The sequence below is a fragment of the Schistocerca nitens genome, chromosome 2 (genome assembly GCF_023898315.1).
Source record: "Schistocerca nitens isolate TAMUIC-IGC-003100 chromosome 2, iqSchNite1.1, whole genome shotgun sequence".
Lineage (NCBI taxonomy): Eukaryota > Metazoa > Arthropoda > Insecta > Orthoptera > Acrididae > Schistocerca > Schistocerca nitens.
In genome coordinates, this window is record NC_064615.1 from 1,049,374,792 (window position 1) to 1,049,396,632 (window position 21,841).

General features: G+C 39.4%; 1 protein-coding gene across 1 annotated transcript; it reads left to right on the forward strand.

Moving 5' to 3' along the window:
* Nucleotides 1-835: 835 nt before the first annotated feature.
* On the forward strand, nucleotides 836-20,748 carry LOC126237399 (protein C10). Its single transcript, XM_049947490.1, has 3 exons — nucleotides 836-1,197; nucleotides 1,320-1,496; nucleotides 20,326-20,748. The coding sequence occupies exons 1-3, from the start codon at nucleotides 1,131-1,133 to the stop codon at nucleotides 20,448-20,450; spliced, it is 369 nt and encodes a 122-aa protein (XP_049803447.1). The 5' UTR covers nucleotides 836-1,130; the 3' UTR covers nucleotides 20,451-20,748.
* The last annotated feature ends 1,093 nt before the right edge of the window (nucleotides 20,749-21,841 follow it).

A 21,841-nucleotide genomic window follows, 5' to 3' on the forward strand; every position in this document is an offset into this window, starting at 1 on the left:
AGCTAGTTGCAGAGAAAAGAGTTTTAAGTCACTATCATTCAGTCACTATGGGATCAAAGGAATATTTACTCAAATATTTGAAGCTCTTACATTCAAAAAACCCAATTATCTTTTCTTTGACTGGAAACGACCTTCATATAGTGTAAGAAAAACTCAGTAGCAGAAATATGAAAGTAAGAATGAAAATTAACTGTAGTAAAATGTTAGACTGTGCTAGTGTGGTAAGATCAAAGACTTAGAAGGAAAACAATAACATACTGAAACAGTTCACAAATTTATGAAGGTACCAGTACAGTAGTTTTGTGTATTCTGTATACTTTTGTGATCAACTATTCGAAAAGCCGCTGAAGATTCCAACTGCTGATATTTTATGATTAAAAAATTTATCCAATCATTGAGTGCATAAATAGCTGCCTGAGTGAAGCAGCCCTTTTCGAATTCCAATGTTACAAATATGTGTTTTTTTCCTTCATTGTCTGTTTGATGTCCTTACACAGTGTTCTTTAAGTTTAATTGGAAACCACTGGGCTATAATAATAACAACTGGTTTGCTAGTCGATAGAATTCTGGCGTTTTGTCCATTTTCATTGATCAGATTTACAAATCTGATATGATTGCTCTGCGTCTCTAAGCCTTTGAGGAGTTTTAAACTTTCTTTTGATTGTACCCAAAGAAGTAGTCATCGATGGAAAATTTTATGAATATAATTCCTCGGTTTATGTTAAAAGTGCAACTGCTTTTCGTATTTGAAAGCACTGCCATCGCTAGGGACTGCAACAAACATTGTGTGTAAAATCTCTGACATTCCCAAAAAGGGTGTTGCTTGTCATTTAGTGCTCTATGAAAATAAAAGACGTATGATGTGCGTCAAATTTAGAAATGTCAACGAGAGTGTTATGGTTGTCAGTATATGGGTTTGATAGTTTTGTATGTATATTCGGGCAGACCTGTGAAGTCATAAGGTGTGTTTGTTTGTAATGTGACACTGTGACGTATGTGTTTTTTAATCCGCGACATTCGATAGATTTGTAATTGCGTCGCCCACGAAGTCTGCTGGATGGACTAAATAGAATATTGTGTTTCCACGTCGATAACACGAGGAAAGCCTCAACAAGTATTTTGCGGAGTGTATGGAAATAATAATGGCTAGTGCTCAGATAACTAACTCCTTTCAGTTCACAGCGGAGAAAGCCAGAGGTCAGTTGGTTAAATTGTGTAATTTTCCACATGCAGCTAAATATTGGCACTTTCCTTGCCCTAAAACATTTATTAATTACTAAAGGTACATGCATATATCGATCATGCTTTCCTTACCACAGTTGCACTGTCGAATGTCTTGGAAGCACTAGATTCTCCTGAAAATTCCGTTAAACTTGGAGAAGCGAAAGATAATGCCGGAAACGATATGTTAAAAATGATGCAGTATGTCTTCCCCATTGTATTGCAAATACAGATGGATGTAATAAAAAATTATGGATTTCAGGAAGGTAGAGAAGGTAAGTTTGTCATTCATTGATACGTAATATTTTGTACATCCCATCACGAACAGGAACGTTTGATATTGTGCAGTTATTTAGTGTTCATACTAATATAAATATCTCTAACTATGTTTTGCTGTTCATGCTTTAAAACATTGTCATGAAATTTGTCATGAATGTAGCTGGTATGTCACCTGTATTGAGAAACGGTATTGACCTCACTGATACTGAAGGGTAAGAAATTGATATGACATTAGGTTTGGCAGCTGTAGTCTTATTTCTACTCTCCCTACATGTTTATGAACTTGCACACTCTGTTATAGCAATGGTCTATGTTATCAACAAATTGAAAACTTTCAGCCTGCTTCAGAGACAGTTATTTACCATAATACTGCTGACGAGGATATGAGACCCATGAATCTAGATAATATATTAGAGTAAATAGCAATACTTGGTTCTAATTTAATACATTATGAAAGTCACACACCTTGTCTGCATCTAGTTTTTGTATACAAAAATATACTGAAAATGTATATTGTTTGCAGTACAAATTTTGTAACGGTATGACGCAAGCTCTTTAATTTAGAAAATGCATTTGCCTTCGGTCCATTTACAACATATGTTTATACAAAAAGCCAGTCTTGTCTATTGCAAAACTGCTTATATTCTTTGTGGGATACTGTCCTCATGGTTGAAATGTGGATGATATCAGTCTTTCTTACTTGTACACAGCTGCCTTGTGTAGGATTAGCCAGAGTGGATGGCATATGCTTGTTATTCCACTTGAACCATCATTTGGTTATACCAAGGTTGCTTAAAGATGAAGTGCTGTGTTCTTTTACCCATGAAGCATGGGCACGGAAGAGTGGAAGTTGAATTATTCTGTCTAGGTACTGATTAACATACAAATTGCTGTGGAAATATTGTAGAATACTGTACAACTAGTCAGTTAGCACAATCAGTGCTGTCAACTCCTTTGACAACTGTGGTATTCAGTCCCATGTATTTTATCTGTCGAAGTTTTGGGAACCCTTCAGAAATACGGAAGTTTTTGGGTGTTGTGTGTCCTTGGTATCAGTATCTTCAGATACATTAGAAACTTGGAAATTTGGGACCACATTTAAAAACAGGGATTCATTGGAATGACAAAACATGTATTTTTTTTAAAAAAAGTGTCATAATGTGGTCATCAACTATCAGTTAAATCATGATCTTGCATCCTAACCTCTTCCCTAAGCTATGCTAGGTGTCAGTCTGTTACCACAACCCCCATTAGGGAAAAAAAGCCTTGGTGATATTGCTGATAAAAGCACAAAGCAGAATGGCAGCATTGTGATCTTTCATACAGTGAAAAAGTTGGATAGTTTATCTTGGCATTGCCCAGCATATAGTTTTCCAACCATGAAAGAAATGGTGTTTGTGTCTCCCAAATGATTCTGGCCCAGAAACATACTATATGTAGGTCCTGGCTAAACAGTTGGGATCACATGCTTGGGAGACACATGATTGCCAGAATTTCTTCATGTTCTCAAACATGGTGAGCACCATATAAATCTGCCTCTCAGTAAAGAGAGTGATGTACTATTACCCTGCAGTCTCCTAAAATGCTATAATGTTCATATATACTTAGCATCACAGTGAGATGAAATAAAATGTAGTCTTCACCATGTACGTATGGAATTCACATTTGCTGCTTCATTGATTCCGTTACTTGTAATGGTACAATTTCCCCATGGGAGTTCGTCATATGTCTGTGTTCCTTCGGCATATCTGTTCCTGTGAGCTGCACTGCATAGACAGCAGTTACTAACAGTTGCTATTGTCTATTGATAAGAAGTTGACATTGTGACCCTTGTTGAAGTTTTAATGCACAAGCAAGAAAACAGTATAAACACTGACAAGAACATCGTAATACATTGACTAGCTTAAATAATGTGTACTTCCTTACTGTTGGCTATACTATCTTGTCCAGTAATACAAGAGTGTACTGGGAAACCATTTCTAGACATATCCTGGTCTGAGTACACTGCTGCAAAAAAGCTCTCCATTTTATGCAACAGTTGATGTTAATGCCTCATTACCTGTACTCAGTATACAAGTGTGGTGACAAAACAAGTTTGACCAGTGTAAAACTCCATCCTAAATCCTAGCCAATGACGGAATATTATACTCAGGTTGGTTGTATTGCAGTCAGTCTCCCACATCGCATATCATCTGCCTTTCTCAGAGCTGGTGTTCATTTGTCTGTCTTGTTGAGTAGGTTTCCAGTTAGTGTCTATCTCTACTCTGCAAGCCATTGTAGTATGCATAGAGGAGGGTATATTATTGACTTTTTGTTCTAGTCAGTTTGGGTATTCAGCAAGAATAAATGACAGTCTGCATGCCTCTGTACATTCCCCAATTTCTTATGTTATTCACCTAATCCTATAATGGGAGCTACACAGTGGTGGCAGCAAAATTTTCTGACAAGCTACTTGGAATTTTTACTGGTTTCATTAGTTGGCTGTAGAAAAGACACGAGGAAATCTATACTGCCAGCCAGGCGAAGTCACTGAGGATGCTGGAGCAACTGCAGGAATGTGCTGTTCTGGAGCTCTGCACTTGTCACTTCTTGATTGCCAACAAAATGAATTTTCTGGGCCATGTGGGTGCATAAAGCATATTAAAGTTTCCTTCTCCTCAGAGGAAGTCCCACACACATTTTCAATCACCCCACTCTGTTTCATAAATGTTGCAACGTATTATTGTGGCTGGAGTAAGATGTTAATACACACTCATGTTCAGGAAAAACGGAACACCTTGAGTGACTCGAGATTTGGTGTACACATTCACAGGACATGTATGTTCTGAAGAAATGATTAGCATTTCAGTCATCTCAGTTAGCATATGTTCTGTTGCCTAGTAGGCACAGGGTCCCCCATGGGCCCTACTAACTTGTTCCATGCTGCATTTACCTGGTTCCAAAGTTCACTTGTGGTTGTTGACATCTGTCTTTTCAACATATCCCATGCATTTTCAATTGACAACAAGGTTGGTGGTTTGTCAGGCCAGGGCAAAAGGCTGACATCAAGAAGATACATGTTCATGCTGCAATATGTGGTTGTGCATTGTTTTGCTGAAAAATACTGTCTGGGGTCTTGTGTAGGAAGGGTATGGCTAAGGGTTGCAGGATGTCATTCATGTAGGTCACACTTGTTACAGTGCCCTGAACACTCACCAACGGTGATTTGTGGTTGTACCCAGTATCACCTCACACCATAAGGCCTAGAGTTGGCACTGTATGTCTTGTGTGAATTCAGTAACTGTGATGCTGCTCCCCTGTCTGTGGCAAACCAAAATGTGGCCATCATTTTCAAGCAAGCAACCTTGGTGGAGAAGTGGAGGACGCATATCTAACCCCTGCCATCTTAAAGGACTACGGGCTGTCATCCCCTGATAGTGTACAATGTGTTCATTGTTCCAGTGTTGTGCCAGAGCTGGGGAGGACACAGATTTGTACCACAATGACATTCAGATGAGATGTTGATCTTCTCGGGGGTGGTCTGGGTGGTGCAGCCTGACCCCCAACTCGTCATGTTGTACATCCTTCTGAGAACTGTTCTGCACACACCTGTTGCGTTGCTGAAACATTTAGAACCACACAAGTGGCAGTATCCTGGATGGATGCATCTCGTTCTTTCATGCCAATAATGTGCCCTCTTTCAAACCCACTGATTTAATGGCACAGTTTTTGCATACATCTGTGAGGCGTCCTACACGTCTCGCCAAGTCACACTGATCCATTACCTTTGGTTTGTGCTTACAATGACAGCTGCAGGCATATTTTTCCAGTAGGTGGTGTTGCACCATGATATCGAGGTTGACCTTGAACCTGCAGGCTGACGTGGTTCTAATGCTAATCATTTCTGCAGAACATACTAACATGAATCTCTAGTGAATATGAATGCCCTATCTCAAGTCATTCAAGGTGCTCTGTTTTTTCTGAATGTGAGTGTATTCCCTTCACTGTTGTCAATAATTTTAGCCAGAAATGATGCATCAAATGGAAGTGAATTGTTGTCCCATCAATTAATTGCCTGTAGTTCCTGCTTTAGTATGCCCATGTAAAAACCACTCTTCCTGTAACACATTTTTCTTTCACCCAGTTTCTCCTTTAATGATGAAAGTTAATTTAATGGAATTGATGCTCTCAGTGACAAAGCAAATTGGATCAAACTTCCGGTCTGCATAATAGAGGGAAACATTCCACGTGGGAAAAATATATCTAAAAACAAAGATGATGTAACTTACCAAACGAAAGTGTTGGTATGTTGATAGAAACACTAACAAACACACACTCTCACACAAAATTCAGGCTTTCGCAACTCATGGTTCTTTCATCAGGAGAGAGGGAAGGAGAGGGAAAGACAAAAGGATGTGGGTTTTAAGGGAGAGGGTAAGGAGTCATTCCAATCCCGGGAGCGGAAAGACTCACCTTGGGGGGGGGGGGGGGGGGAAGGGACAGGTATACACTCGCACACATGGACATATCCGTCCGCACATATACAGACAAAGGCAGACATATCATTGCAGAGACATGGCTTAGCCACAGCCTGGGGGATGTTTCCAGAATGAGATTTTCACTCTGCAGTGGAGTGTGCACTGATATTTAACTTCCTGGCAGATTAAAACTGTGTGCCGGACCGAGACTCGAACTCAGGACCTTTGCCTTCCGCGGGCAAGTGCTCTTTGTTTCAGGATTGCTAGTTCTGCAAGGTTCGCAGGAGAGCTTCTGTAAAGTTTGGAAGGTAGGAGACGAGGTACTGGCAGAAGTAAAGCTGTGAGGACGGGGCGTGAGTTGTGCTTGGGTAGCTCAGTTGGTAGAGCACTTGCCCGCGAAAGGCAAAGGTCCCGAGTTCGAGTCTCGGTCCGGCACACAGTTTTAATCTGCCAGGAAGTTACATATCAGCGCATACTCCGCTGCAGAGTGAAAATCTCATTCGAGAAAGTGCTGGTTGATAGACACAATAAAAAACACACACACAAATTTAAAGCTTTCGCAACCCAAGGTTGCTTCATCAGGAAAGAGGAAAGGAGATGGAAAGCTGAAAGGATGTGGGTTTTAAGGGAGAGGGTAAGGAGTCATTCCAATCCTGGGAGTGGAAAGACTTACCTTAGGGGGGAAAAAAGGACAGGTATACACTCATGCACACATCCATCCCCACAGATACAGACACAGGCAGACGCATAGTGGAAGTATCTTATCTGAGACTCCTGAGGAAAAGGATGTTTTTATAAGCTTCATGCACCCAAATCGCCCAGGAAATTAATTTTATGGGCCATCAAGGAGTGACAAGTGCTGGATTCCAGAACAGCGTATTATTACAGTTACTCCAGCACCCTGAGTGACATTGTCTGGCTGGCATTATAGTTTTCCTCATGGCATTCTATACCAAATTAATGAAACCTGTAAAAAATTCTAGCTGCTTGAAGACTCTTCAAGCATTGCCCTCTGACACTTCAAGAAATGTAAAAACAGGCGTGGGATCCTGTCTAAAGAAACCCATATCCGGCTTGGGAACCTATGGTAAAGAAACCCACTGGTGGCTCCTGTGGCTCAGCTACTGGGTGTGGTGCCTATGGCAATGGGAATGCTGGTTTTCTCACTTCAAAAGAAATCAGCAGTGCTTAAGCCACTATGGATCATTGTAACACATTTGCAGAATTTTTTGTCAGTTCACATAAGCCACGAACTATACAAACTCAAATTATACTGTACTTTAAACTGGAATGTCAGTACCATTCCAGGATAAAAAGACATACTCAAAATTCTGTACAACATCAATTCTTTCCAAAGAAACATCAGGCAGAATTTTATGAACTTCTCCAGAACTAACAAAATGTAACGATGGTGTAAAACTTGAAGGCAATTTATATATTGTATGTTGTAGCTGTTGTGCAACAGTTTTACTACCATGTCCACTGCCTTGGTAATGCACAGTTAAATTCTGGAGTTTATAACTTGTTTGTTTCTGTAGTTGTCATAGCAGAGAAACAGGCTGAAATTTGTTGTCAGCATTTGTACCAAAAGACATGGCCCCCCCCCCCCCCCCCTGCCCCTAAGTTTGGACTCGATCTCACCTGCTAGTCATCAAGGCTTTTGATATTACTTTCCACAGAGGGTACTAAACAATTGTAGGACATAATAAAATACATCAGATTTGAGTACCATCAGAACAGGGGTGTATTTTAAATGTATCTCCACCTCGTCTTTTTAGGGCCTTCACTGCACACATTACAAAAGCAAATCAAGTTTTTTAGGTGGTTTGGAACATGATCTTTCTAATGAAAACCTTCAAAAAGAAATTCCAAAGATTTCTTTTACTAAAAGTGGTCTAAAAGCAGCCTTTTTTTAGTCTTTTTACAAAAATTGTCAACTTTGCCTTCAGTTTGTAAACTATTGGGAAGTGGTAGGAGAATGAAATTTTATCTTCTACAGCCTTGTCTTGATAATTTATTATGTTCCAGGTTTACCCTGAATTTAGTTGCGGAAACGTAAAAAGACACAAACCTAACATTACACATCCCCCTCCTTCCCAAAAGCATCTATTTTTTTGGCCAAATTTGCTTCACATTATCCATATGAAAACTGCTCAAGAAAACTGTCTTTATTATATCATTTAAGAGAGTGCAAAAACTTGTAAAAGATGGCATAATTTTGTTTCATTCAAGAAAACATTGCTAGAAATATTGTGTCTGAAAATTGTGAAAGGCTCAGTAGTGAATTTAGATAGTTGCGCTTAGGGATCCAAAAAATGACTGTATCTCTAGAAGTATTATATTGGGTAAAGTAAATCTTTGCCTATGTTCAGTGGAAGCATGTGCGAATGTTCACACAAAGTTTCAGCAAAATCAGTGATGGTCACCTGGGACCTTCAGACCAAGAGAGACATGTTCTGATCCTAGCAGCACATCTCTGAATTCATTCAATATCTATCGCCAGTCCTACTTGATAAGAACTCCTAACACAGGAATAATATTCTAGAACTGTTGGTTTTGCATGTAATTTCCTTTATAGTATCCCTGCAATAAACCTTTCATTTGACTTCCTTAATACTGATTTCAAGTGATCATCTTATTTGATATCACTTGTCAGTAATACATGTAAAGTCAACCAATCTTCCTTTATTACTGATTGAAATTTTATGTCCAATTTACATACTTGATTGTGAAACATATATAAAATCAATAGGTATTTACAAATGAGTAACCCAGATGCAAAAGCCGCTAACTACTTGATAAGCGAAACTGAGATAATTGCGAAAAACTCATCCCAGCCAAGCTATTCAAGTTAAAGACTTCATTTCTTTTTTAAAAGTAAGTACAAAAATGATTAATTACTCAGTATTAAAGGCTCAAATCGAAAATGATTATGTTTCAAAAATCAAACAATTGAAAATCCAGGATGGAATGTAACAATACGAGAGAAGGAAAGTTGCTACTCACCATATAGTGGAGATGCTGAGCCGTGATAGGCACAATAAAAAGATTCACACAGTCATAGCTTTCGGCCATTAAGGCCTTCGTCAGCAGTACACACACACACACACACACACACACACACACACACACAAGTGCAACTTGCACACACATCTGTAGTTTCAGAGAGCTGAAACTACACTGCGAGCAGCAGCACCAGTGCATGCTGGGTGTGGTGACGGTGTGTTTAAGGAGGAGGCAGGGGTGGGGAGGGGGAGGGATAGTATGGTGGGAGTGGCAGACAGTGAAGTGTTGCATTTTAGACGGAGGGTAGGAGAGAAGGTGCGGAGGGGGTAAGTAGCGGAAAGGAGAGAAATAAAAATAAAAATAAATTAAAAGTCAGGATGTGGCGGTGAAATGACGGCTGTGCAGTGCTGGAATGGGAACAGGGAGGGGGTGTGGATGGGTGAGGACAGTGACTAACAAAGGTTGAGGTCAGGAGGGTTACGGGAACATAGGATGTATTGCAGGGAAAGTTCCCAACTGCGCAAATCAGAAAAGCTGGTGTTGGTGGGAAGGATCCATATGGCACAGGCTGTGAAGCATTCATTGAGATGAGGGGTATCATGTTTGGCAGCTTGTTCACTTACAGGGTGGTCCACTTGTTTTTTGGCCACTGTTTGTAGGTGGCCATTCATGTGGACACACAGCTTTGTGGTTGTCATGCCTACATAGAATGCAGCACAGTGGTTGCAGCTTAGCTTGTAGATCACATAACTGGTTTCACAAGTAGCCCTGCCTTTGATGTGATAGGTAATGTTAGTGACTGGAGTAGGTGGTGGTAGGAGGATGTATCGGACAGGTCTTGCATCTAGGTCTATTACAGGGATATGAGCCATGAGGTAAGGGATTGGGAGCAGGGGTTGTGTAAGGATGGACGAGTATATTGTGTAGGTTCAGTGGACGGCAGAATACCACAGTAGGAGGGGTGGGAAGGATGGTGGGTGGGACATTTCTCATTTCAGGGCATGATGAGAGGTAATCGAAACCCTGGCGGAGAATGTAATTCAGTTGCTCCAGTCCCGGATGGTACTGAGTTAAGACAGGAATGCTCCTCTGTGGCCAGATTGTGGGACTTTGGGAGGTGATGGGAGACTGGAAAGATAAGGCATGGGAGATTTGTTTTTGTACAAGGATGGGAGGATAATTACAGTCAGTGAAGGCTTCAGTGAGACCCTTGGTGTATTTAGAGAGGGACTGCTCGTCACTGCAGATGCGACGCCCATGGGTAGCTAGGCTGTACGGAAGCGACTTCTTGATATGGAATGTGTGGGAGCTGTTGAAGTGGAGGTATTGCTGGTGGTTTGTAGGTTTGATATGGACGGAGGTACTGATGTAGCCATCTCTGAGGTGGAGGTCAACATCTAGGAGGGTGGCTTGTTGAGTGGAGTAGGACCAGGTGAAGCAAATGGGGGAGAAGTTATTGAGGTTCTGGAGGAATGTGAATAAGGTGACCTCGCCTTCAATCCAGATAGCAAAGATGTCATCAATGAACATGAACCAGGTGAGGGGTTTAGGATTCTGGGATTTTAGGAAGGATTCCTCTAGATGGCCCATGAACAGGTTAGCATAGGATGGTGCCATGCTGGTGTCCATAGCCGTATCGCGGATTTGTTTGTAGGTAATGCCTTCGAAGGAGAAGTAATTGTGGGTGAGGATATAGTTGGTCATGGAGGCTAGGAAGGAGGTTGTTGGTTTGGAATCCATAGGGAATCTGGAAAGGTAGTGTTCGATAGCAGTAAGGCCATGGGCATTAGGAATGTTAGTGTACGTGGAGGTGGCATCAACAGTGAAGAGCAGGGCACCGTGTGGTAAAGGGAAAGGAACTGTGGAGAGTCGGTCAAGGAAGTGGTTGGTATCTTTTATGTAGGAGGATAGGTTATGGGTAATAGGTTGAAGATGTGAATCTTTTTATTGTGCCTATCGTGACTCTGCATCTCCGCTAAATGATTATGTCTTATACATTAAGTGAAATATTGACCTAATGGTTTTTGCACCATATTTATGTAATAAGCAGGTTTTGCAAATGTTTTAATCCAATTACGAAACAACATTTGATTGCAAAACCAGCTATTTGGTGATATGTTAGGACTGACAGAAGGATGGAATGTAATTATTGCGGATGTAAACAAAATACATTTCATTTCAAAGGGAAATCTGAAGGTTCTTCAAAATTGGCATATAAAAATACAAAGGTGATATTATTTTACTGGAAAAAAACTGATTTATTTAACATTGGAAAAAAAAGAAGAAATGAATGTTTACCATAAAGTTTTTTTTACACCATTGTACTTTTGATATCACAAGACATTGTAGAAAATATAATAAGCTCCAAAATTGTATCTTAATAAAAAATTGATAACATTTTAGAAAATGATAAAATTGGTGGAAAATTGCATCTTAGTTGAAACAATGACAAAAAGTTCTAGAAAATGAAATTGGCTGGTAATTGCTTTTGAATGACACCGGCCCCAACACTGTCAATCAACTCAAAATCGCTTCTGGCTTCTTCCTTGTTCTGAGTGTTGGCAGTGGCTGGAGTGACTCCAGGAGTGCCTTCATGCTAGTCTGACACTTCAGTGTAGAATTTGAGTTTATCATTGGTCACGCAGTTTCCACCGAAATGTAGCTCCAAAAGCTTTATGATCTCTTCAAGTTTGGCTTTTGTAACTTCTTTGCTTGCTATGATTGATCTTGGGCCTTTTACCTTTGCTGAAATTTTTTCCCCTCTTCACGATGCTCTTCCCCTCACCCACTTCAGAATTGTAGAAGGGCTGAACATGAACTAGACAAATCTTTTTGCTTTCACTTTGAGAGAAAATGATTTTTTGGCTTCTTGACAGTGAAAATGCCATCATAACATTGCTTTAATAATAATTTTCATGTTGTTATCTTTCTGTTTGTTTCCACTGAGCAGAACGCCACTTCCTTTTCTGGGAGGGACCATCGCCCTTGGCCCCATTCTGGACATTTAAACTGTTGTTACGTGTTTGATTTCTCGAAGATTTTGTGTTATTTCAATTACTCTCACTTCCTTTGTACGATCTGCATTTAAACTGTCCACAAAACCACTCATTTTCTGAGAAACACTCACGTAAATATGTCAACAAACATCCTGCTGACCAGCTGAACTGCCCTTACTGCAGTATATTTCGACAACTCGTCAGCAGTGAGAGCTTCAGTGTTGGGTAAGTGTTCGCTACAGCTCAGCCAATGTATCTCTGGATAAGAAAAATATCCCACCCAATCCCAACAAACTAAAATATAATATAGATAGGTAAGTCGGATGTCAGTTGGCATGATTTGAATCCGGACATGGAATGGCGACCCCCATCCCTGTTGAACTTGGCTGCTTTTGCAAATGTTGGACATTAAATGGGATTTTGCATCTACACACAATTTTCGACAGCCATTTTCAATCATTTACAGCAGGTTTTGCTCCCTGAAATCTATTCCATCGTGTAGGTGGTGAAAAAATCTGTATGTCAGTGTGCTCATCTCAAAATCAACCAAAAATGCGTTTAGCAACTTTAGCATCTGGGCTACTCAAATATACTTTTTACAAAGTTACCTTGGTTAGTAAGCAATGATGTGACAAAATTTTTGAAGCCTTTCGAAAAATTGGGAAGACAGAGTATATCTATTCTCCTTTATCTGTTGTTTGCGAAATGATATGTATGGCCAAAGCAAACAAGGTATTTCCTGAATCAATGCAGGCTTTTTGAGATATGGGGATTGTCACAGTGTTTGAGAGTAGAATATGCTCTTGTATCTTGTAACAGATGGCGGTTAACAGTACTGGTCTGTAATTCTGAGTCCCTGATCTTTTACTATTCTTATGAGTGTGGTTTGAAAAGTTCTCAGAATCACCATGAGAGGTCAACACCATCGCAACGAGTTGTTCAAGTGGTATTCATCGGACTGTTGCATGTAGATATGTGCCACGTCTGTGCTCTTGGAAGAGAGCTGTGGTGGTGATGTGGCTTTTTTGTTGTTCCCACATAGTGATTTGTGAAGATGGAAAAAACCGATATTTGAGCAGTGATTAAGTACTTCATAAACAAAAGGTATGAAAGCAAAGAATGTTCATGCTGATTTCCAGAATACACTGGGGGACTCTGCTCCTTCATATTCAACTGTTGCCAAGTGGATAACTTGAATTTAAATTTGGTTGGCTGCACAGTGGTTGGCCAAGATGTGTCAGTATTCCAGAAATCATTGCAAAAGTGCACAAAATGGTCATGGAGGATCACTGATTGAAAGTGGGTGAAGTAGCTCATGCTTGCCAGATGTCATCTGAAAGGATATATCATATTTTAACTGAAGAATTAGAAATGAAAAAATTATCTACAAGATGGGTGCTGCGACGCTTGACAATGCGTGCCTGCACACATGCCGTCGCCATGGCAAAATTACAGGAACTAAGGTATGAATTGTTGCCACACCCACCTTATTCACCTGATATGGCTCCGTCAGACTACGATCTCTTCCCAAAACTGAAAATTTTTCTTGGTGGACAAAGATTCACTTCAAACGAAGAATTGATAGCCGGAGTTGACAACTATTTTGCAGGCCTAGAGGAAACTCGTTTTTGAGATGGGATCAAGGCACTGGAACATCTTGGACCAAGAGCATTAATCTATAAGGAGCCTACATTGAAAAAACAAAAAAAGTTTGTCATGTAAGTACTTCTTTTTTCTATTCCTTTCCAAGAATTTCAAACCTCCCTCGTAAACAGGAATGGCCTCCTTACTTCCCCAGTAGTGCAGGACTGCTGCATGAGAGGTTCTTAGCAACTGTGAGCTAGGAAAGTTGCTAATTGTGCAGCGTGTTGTGTAAAAGCTAACTGGAATTATGTTAGGGTCTGGTGCCTTGTTTGCTTTAAGCAGTCGTAATTGTTTTTCAAAATTGAGGATACTAAAATCGTGGTCTCTCTCGCGTGAGTCTGTGCTGCAGTGTGACATTGGTATGGTAAACCCTGATTCATTAATTTAATATTTTTGCTCTCTGTCTGCCGTCTTAACCACAAGAGAGTTGATGGGAGGTTTGGACCCATTCATCAACTTTACATATGGCCTCTATGATTTTTATGGTAGACCTTTTGCCAGGATCTTACTTTGAGAATAACTGAAGGCTTCATAAATAGTATTTCTTCTGGATAGAGTTGGTATTGACTTTCTCTCTGTTTCCCTCCAATCTCTTTTGTCCCATGAGTGTAGCAGTATGTTTTTGCAACATTTGCCATATGGTACAAGTAAACCAAAATGAGATTTCACTATCTTTTGTTACTTTGTTTGGCACATATTCATCTGGATTGGAGGTTTCAATTTGTCATTCAGTGTTCAATTTATTGTGACTGCCTGTAACAAATAGTAGCCTATGTTTTCTGATGACATTTTTGCCTTTTTCAACTATTATTTGTGCTCCAGGTCTCAGTTGCATGCTGTCCTTCAGCGATCTATTTGTAGTAAATTGTGGACCTGCTTGAGTCACATTTGCTGAATATGACAGTAGAGTGCTGTGACATGAATAGTTGGGTCCTTGGCTAAACTGTCCTGATCATGATGATGTCCAAACGTCTCTGAAGCATGATCCTCAAGTTATGCTGTGTATTGATGAAATGGGATGGGTAGGGTAGGTGTTGAGGCAAAACAGCAATTAGTGGGTCACATCTGTGATACCTGCTGCATGTCCGTTATAGTAAACTTAGTCACATGCACGGGAATTTGTTAGGCTCAAAGCCAATTTCTCTAGCAGTTTGCTGAATCAGATATGGGATGTTCTTTTAAAAAATTCGATCTACCAGTGGAATGTCCATGCAAGTGGTAGGGATTAATACTCAACAAAGCAAAAAGATGTTGCGAACAATCTTTTGTCGTAGTGGGTGTAAGTAATGGGATTCAGTTGGGGATAGTATGTATTCAATATGGAAGGGTAGAGATGGGAATTTAGTTGTTCTCCTCTTAGTATTCAGAAACCCTTAGAAAATGTAGCCCATGTATGCAAATCTTTGCAGATATTTTAAAGTGGCACTATACTAGTTCATTCTGCAACTTCTATAAATGTGGATAAACGTCTTAAAGCCAAGAAGCTTGGTGAATATCCTGTGGTTGTTGAGCTACATAAAATATTAAATAGTAGCTGTGTAGTAGTATCCTACAGAGATATAGTGCACTTATATCCAGTCAATTTACTGTCAGAATAGGCTGGTAACGGTGTGCAGGTAAATGGGTGATAGAAAGAATGAATATCAGTTTGGAGAAAACTGGAGCCATTATTTTTAAGTTTTTGCTTTATCTTAACTTTTAAAGCCAGTTATTATTCACTTGAACTTATGCTCATGTATGGGGGGGGGGGGGGGGGGAGTCGTCTTAATGTTTAAAAACCCCCAAAGTGATGTAGATGTTGCTGAGACAAGTAATTTAATATAAGACACAAGAGACTGCTAATGTCCAGGAAACGCACCAAAAGTGGATAGCAAGTGTTGAACGTGTGACATCACCATATAACCTACTTCACTCCATTTGCAGTGATTGGGCTTATTGGTCCTGCCCTCACCAGTAGCATACTGTGTTTTCTATCACCTTTTGTAAATGTGATCTGTTGTAAATGTAGAAATTAGAAAATTTTTGTCTTCACTTAAACCAAACAAAGGCTGTTGTTTTGTGTTTCCTTCCTTTTGTCACTTTTTTTGTTCACGGACTTTTTTTAGTAAAGAACATGTAGGTTATTTACTGGTAGCAGTACAGTTTGGAAGCTTATGCTTATTTACTTGTGATGCTATACAACAGGTTTTTGTTGTGATATACTTTGCAACTAACCAGTGAAGACTGCGAGACTGGTAAATAAAATAATAAATCTTATCTCAGTACAAACACACAAATGTCTAAAACAATGAGCAGAAAAAAAAAAAAAAAACCTGTCTGCCTGATGAAAGACTCGAACCATGAGCCCTAGTGCTAAAGTAGTCTAGGTTGGCCGGGAGCCACACCAGTGTGACTACTTGACTTGGGTTGGATGATCAGGTGTGATAAATCAATAGTCCCCAACACTGCACATGTGGTGAGATAAGTCATCTGGTGAAGTCCTACGTTCAAGGTTTGCTATCCAGTTTCGAGGCATTTCCCGACATTTGTAGCTTTATATTAAATTAATTGTTTCAGCATCACGTATGTCAGTTTGGGATTTTTTAAACATTAATAAGAATTAACCTGTATGTGCAATGCTTTATGTGGTGGAAGTACATTCATACTAAAATTGCGTGCAAAACCAGTACTACTTGCAGGAAATGAGGCATGGAATGTCATGCCTTGGCAGAGAACACTCAGTGTTGAGCAAGCTCTTTCGTGTTTAAGTTGCAGAGTAAAAAAATCCAGAATTAAATGTGCATCATATGATGATGCTGAAAAGCTATTAAATGCTACTCAGCTGCAACAATTGATTAGTGAACTCTGGATGCTGAGTGAGTGAGTGAGGAGTGAGTGAGTGAGTGAGTGAGTGTGTGTGTGTGTGTGTGTGTGTGTGTGTGTGGTTTGAGGTTTAGCACCCGAAAACCTCAAAACACACACACACACACACACACACACTCAGCATCCAGAGTTCACTAATCATTTGTTGCACCATTGGAAACCAGTTTTAAAAGTCAATGCTTTTATGCAGATAACAGCAATTGAATTTCTACACTTGCTCATGCAAATACTCAAGTGTCTCTCTCCAGTAACTACCAAGCCAGTTACACCCCCGCCCCCCTCCAGAAAAAAAAAGAGAGTAAAGATGACCAATAAGTGTGTCTCCTTATTGAAAGAAAGGCTACATCATTATCTTTCAAGGAGACACATATTTAAAAATATCAGCTCACAGGTATTAGCTCATATTTCTCTAGCCCTTTCAGAGGAATCCGAGTAACTGCAGTTAACAGATCACGTGAATACTGAAGTTTGCCTGAGAGAACTAACTAGCACCTTAATGAATGCCTTAAACATCAGAGCCATCTCATAGAGTCAGTAGGAAAATGAAACAAGGGGGGGGGGGGGGGGAGGAGCATCTTTAAGATTACTTTTATTAATTATTATTATTTTAACGAATACAAGATTTTGTCGGAGGAACTAAGACTCTCAACACAAGAGGTGTTACTTTGTTTTTGTGTCAGAGACTCGTCTAAAAAGATTTTCATGCTGACAATGTGATGTAGAGCCCCATCACTATATGCTTCCAGATTAGAGCTTTATGCAGAGACAAAAACCAAATATTGCAGATATTGGACAGATCTCACATTTCAGTGCTGGTGGCCATTCTGTTGTTGATCCCTTAATATGCTATCCACCTCATGAGGACATTGCTCAGTGAATAACTATCAATGGCTTCACCTCAAGTGACCCTTTCCTAATGTGGATATGACTAGCAGATCAAATACTGCCCAAAAGGAGGTTGTCAGACTTGCAGTGTCAATTTCAAATTATAAACATGATATGTCTTTCTGCTGTTCCATCCACTCCAATGTCTTCAGGCCACCTGCGAGGACTTCTGATTGAGCAATGAGTGCTGTTATGTAGTCAGTGGCAGGTTATTGAGCAGTCTTCATCAACTGACATTGATTTACAAAGGAGAGCCTAAAGATATTACAGTTTGTGTTGCTGTAGTTCATAAATCTTTCCACAAAATTAGTCATAGTATGCAAAACCATCAGAAGGATTTTTGGGTGAGGTTGGAGGAACCCCTTAGAGGCAGTAGCCTGGAATTGAACCTGAGGGATGCAACCCATACTGTGGCATAACATTGTATATAGATAACTGCAACTGCCTGCCAGGCACCAGTTTCCTGTCTATACAGTAACAACTGCTTCCAATAGTGACCAACTCTACCAGCTGCACCTTCTCCAAGTGAGAGCAGGATTAGACATTGTCTGCGTCTGATACCATCGAAATCCTTTACAATATGTGGCACCTCGCAGCGGAAGCTGAGAACATCATCTGTACCCTGTTGAACATAATGTGGGATGCAGAACAGTTCCCAAATTCATTATGCAAATTGCTCCTGCTCAAACCAGGGAAGGGACTACATATACAATTAGTCTCCCTTTTTGGAGGTAAATGATTTGATGAGTTTCCTGGACTTATATGTGATTAAAAGCTGTCTTGGTCACCACATCTAATGGATCTAAAAATAGGTGCTCAATCTTAAACTGCCCTATTCACTGATCTCGGGGTACAGATAATATACATGCTCAGTTTTACAAAAGAATTGTGTTATCCCTGCTAGATCATGTGTGTCAAATGTATTGATCAGCAAGACCTCTGAATCTAAATATGATCGATGCTATCCAACATAAAGAGATCGAACTGGCAACATCTATATACAGAACCATCTCACTTGCCAACCCGTGTGCCAAGGCTGAAGAACTACCACTACACCTCTGGCAGCAATTCTTTGTTGTGTCACTCGTAAGTCTCGCCCAGAGTGATCAGCATTCCATCCAGTAAATTTTTCACCATTGTTAATGCATTTATTAAACTATCTATGAACAACAAAGCCATTTAAGTCCTTGCATCTTCTGAACATGCTAGCTGTCTCCGATGCTACAACCTAAACTACAAATGTTGGTAAACTTAACATGCTTTAGGAGGCGAATGTGGCGAGGAACTCTCCCATATCTTTAGCCTTGCTGCTATTTCTAAGTTGCTTGTGTCATTTTCTCTGATATCATCTTGTTCAAATTTGATTACAAAATTGTTAAAGATGTCTTCCATGATTTTGTCTCTGTGCCAATAATGATCTTCTGTCTTTAGTATTTCATGAACAAAATAAGATCAATTATTGTTCGCTGTCACACATTGGATGCTTTTCTAAGTCACCTTCCTGTACTCTTTTCAGTGGCATGTTACCATCATTGTATTTTGTCTCTCACAATATTCTTTCACTTGATGCCAAGCTAGCTTAACCACATTACTATCACATGTGCATGGTGGTAGTGTGGCAGCTGAATGCCCAGTGCTAGCCAATAGCTTGTTAAAATAACACGTCTGTCTTCTTGGGGTGTATCTGCATGTCATGCCAAGTTCCTCAAATAATCAAGCATTCATCTTTTAAGCAAACTTTTTGATGTTTGATTGTAGATATGTTTCTCATGATATGGAGAATTGTACACGACAAGAAAACATGTTTCCAGTGTAGCTATTCTGGGAATAACTTTCTTCCCACTTATCAAAATTAGCACAGTTTATCTGCCCGTGGTGAATTAATTCAAACCTTTCAACAAAGCCTGAGAGTCTGCCAAAATGTACAACAATCACCATGTCTGCTTGTGATTCCTATACCATCACTATGTTTCCAACATTTTCTGTAAGTCAGGTTCAAATCAACTGAAGTCTCATTGAAATAAAATAGTGATCCACCATCAGTAATTAATTTCCTTGCTTTCTGCAAATAGTGCTGCTTCCAGTTTACAGTATTTGGTTTTTTCTTCTAATAGTAACTTTCATGACGTATACCATATTTCTTTAAAGCTGTCTTTCCACTGGAAGATAATTCATTCTATGAGAAAAGTCAGGAGTTGGACATATGCAGGAATGACATTGTCTCTCATAAAAATCCTCACTAATGTATTTGATTATATGGTTATTGAAATTGGTATGTTTATTGTGATATTTTGAATGTTTCCAATTTTTGCAAGAGTTGACAAGAAGCTGTTTCCTTCATTATAGCAACTTAGCCTAATTTACTTTTTGTTTCTTGGACTGTTTTCTGAGAAGTGTTAAAATAGTTTGCAAACCTGGTGATGGCTTTGTTAAAGTAACAAAACTATGTTGTTTTGTAGCTTCCTAGCACTTTGCAATGTGTTCATCTCTAACAATATGAACTGTCTTCCCATATACCATTTTTGAAAAAAATAATCACTTAAGACGGCATCATTGTAACACAGAGAGAAAAGTCACATTGTATTAATATAAACCACAGTGTTTCAACACAGTAATGTTGCAAATTGCACACGAACAGTGAGATGTATGACAGTTGATGTTAGGACATTGTTACTTGTTTTGTACATTCACATGCAGCACTTTCCTGACTTTCATTAGAAAATAGCATGTCTGGGTAGAAAAAAATAGAAATGAAAAGTTATAGTGAGTGGATGATATGCACTGCTATCAGCCAGTATCTTAACTGGTTAAAAAATGATACTGACACCGTACTTAACACATTTAGCATTGCATGTTTTTATACTTCACCATTTTAAAATTTTATTCTGTTCTCCCATTTGAGGATGAAAATTCATTAACTTCACTAATAATTCTGTCTATACATATGCGATATTAATTTCTTTCTTTCTTCTTAGGTATTGTGCAGTTTGTGCAGTTAATACGAACATTGGAGAAAGAGGATCCAGAAGTTGCTCATCTGCATGCACAGATTAGAGCCCATTACTTGCCTCCAGTGTCCATCAGCACTGAATCATCTTGAGAATATCTCTTGGATTGTGAGGCAACTTTGCCAAAAAGGACATATTTGCAGTTTACACATTCCACTGAGTATTTGCTTTCCCTAAGTTTTGTGGAGAGTTTAGAACAATACAAAGCATTTTATAACTTGTTTACAGCACAGACTACCATGTGTTGAGTGCAGTTGTGCAACAATGTGAGATACATTGTTTCCCTTTATTGAGCAGATTATTTATTACTGACATGCCAAGTTCATTTACAACTTTGGTAATGTTGTTCTTGAATATTAATGGTTTCTAATAAAAATATAAAATCCTTAATCTTTCTACCAACTATTCATTGTGGTCACCTGTAAAAAGTGAACAGCTAAGCCTTAGGCTGTGCAGATAATCATGCTGCATGCCATATTGAGTGCTGGTTTGTAATAATCTAGTTTGGGAACCTCTTATTAATGTCTTGTATTTTGATTTTTACCCTGTGCTTGAGTTACCTGTGCAATGTACCCTCACATTAGTTGAATATTTTCAGAATGGTGACAGTGACTTCTACTGCTGTTGTTCAGTTTTGTAACTGTCCAGACAAAATAAATACAATAGTTAAAGCTTCAGACTTAAACATTTCTTTGCAGATGAATCACAACACACACACACACACACACACACACACACACACAAATTTTATAGTCCATTATGTAAACAATGTGGTGCTTAGTTCATTTCAGTAGTTCAGTGTTCCTTTCTAGCTGCCCAAATATATTGACATTATTACTCAAGAGCTGACTGAACTTGTTAATCACCTCACAGGTATTCATTTGATGTGGTTCAGATTGTGATTTCACTGTTCACAAGAGCTGTTGTGGCTTACTTTTTTTCTTTTAAGTCAGAAGCATTATGTTGGTTTGGATTTACATGAAAGGAAATAAAGTGGCTGTATATGTTATCATTCTATAGTGTTTCAGCATTCATAGTGAATCAATAACAGTTTCTGGCCCAATTTAGTTGAATCCATGTCAAATGTTTTGTAGCTTTGTTTAAGATTTTTGTTATGGAATATAGTTAGAAGTCTCTGCAGATTTGGATATATTGTCTTGTCCACAATGAAAATCCATTTCTTGGAAACAATATTGAAAGGAATACAGTAACAAAAGAACTTGTGTGATAAAAGCAGCCACAGGTGCCACATGATGGGACCAGAGAGTTAAGGTGATGAATCAAGGGCCTGTGAAATTAGTAATGTGATGGAGTTAGTGAAGCAAGGTCCTTAAGACAGTAAATGGCTGAGAACAGGGAGAGCACGAGCTTGAGAGAAAGAAAAAAGGGGGGGGGAGGGGGCATGGGTTGTAGAAACTACACTACATCATAAGAGACCAGTGAAGGGCTTAGGGCATCGACCACATAAGGAAAGGCTCCCTAT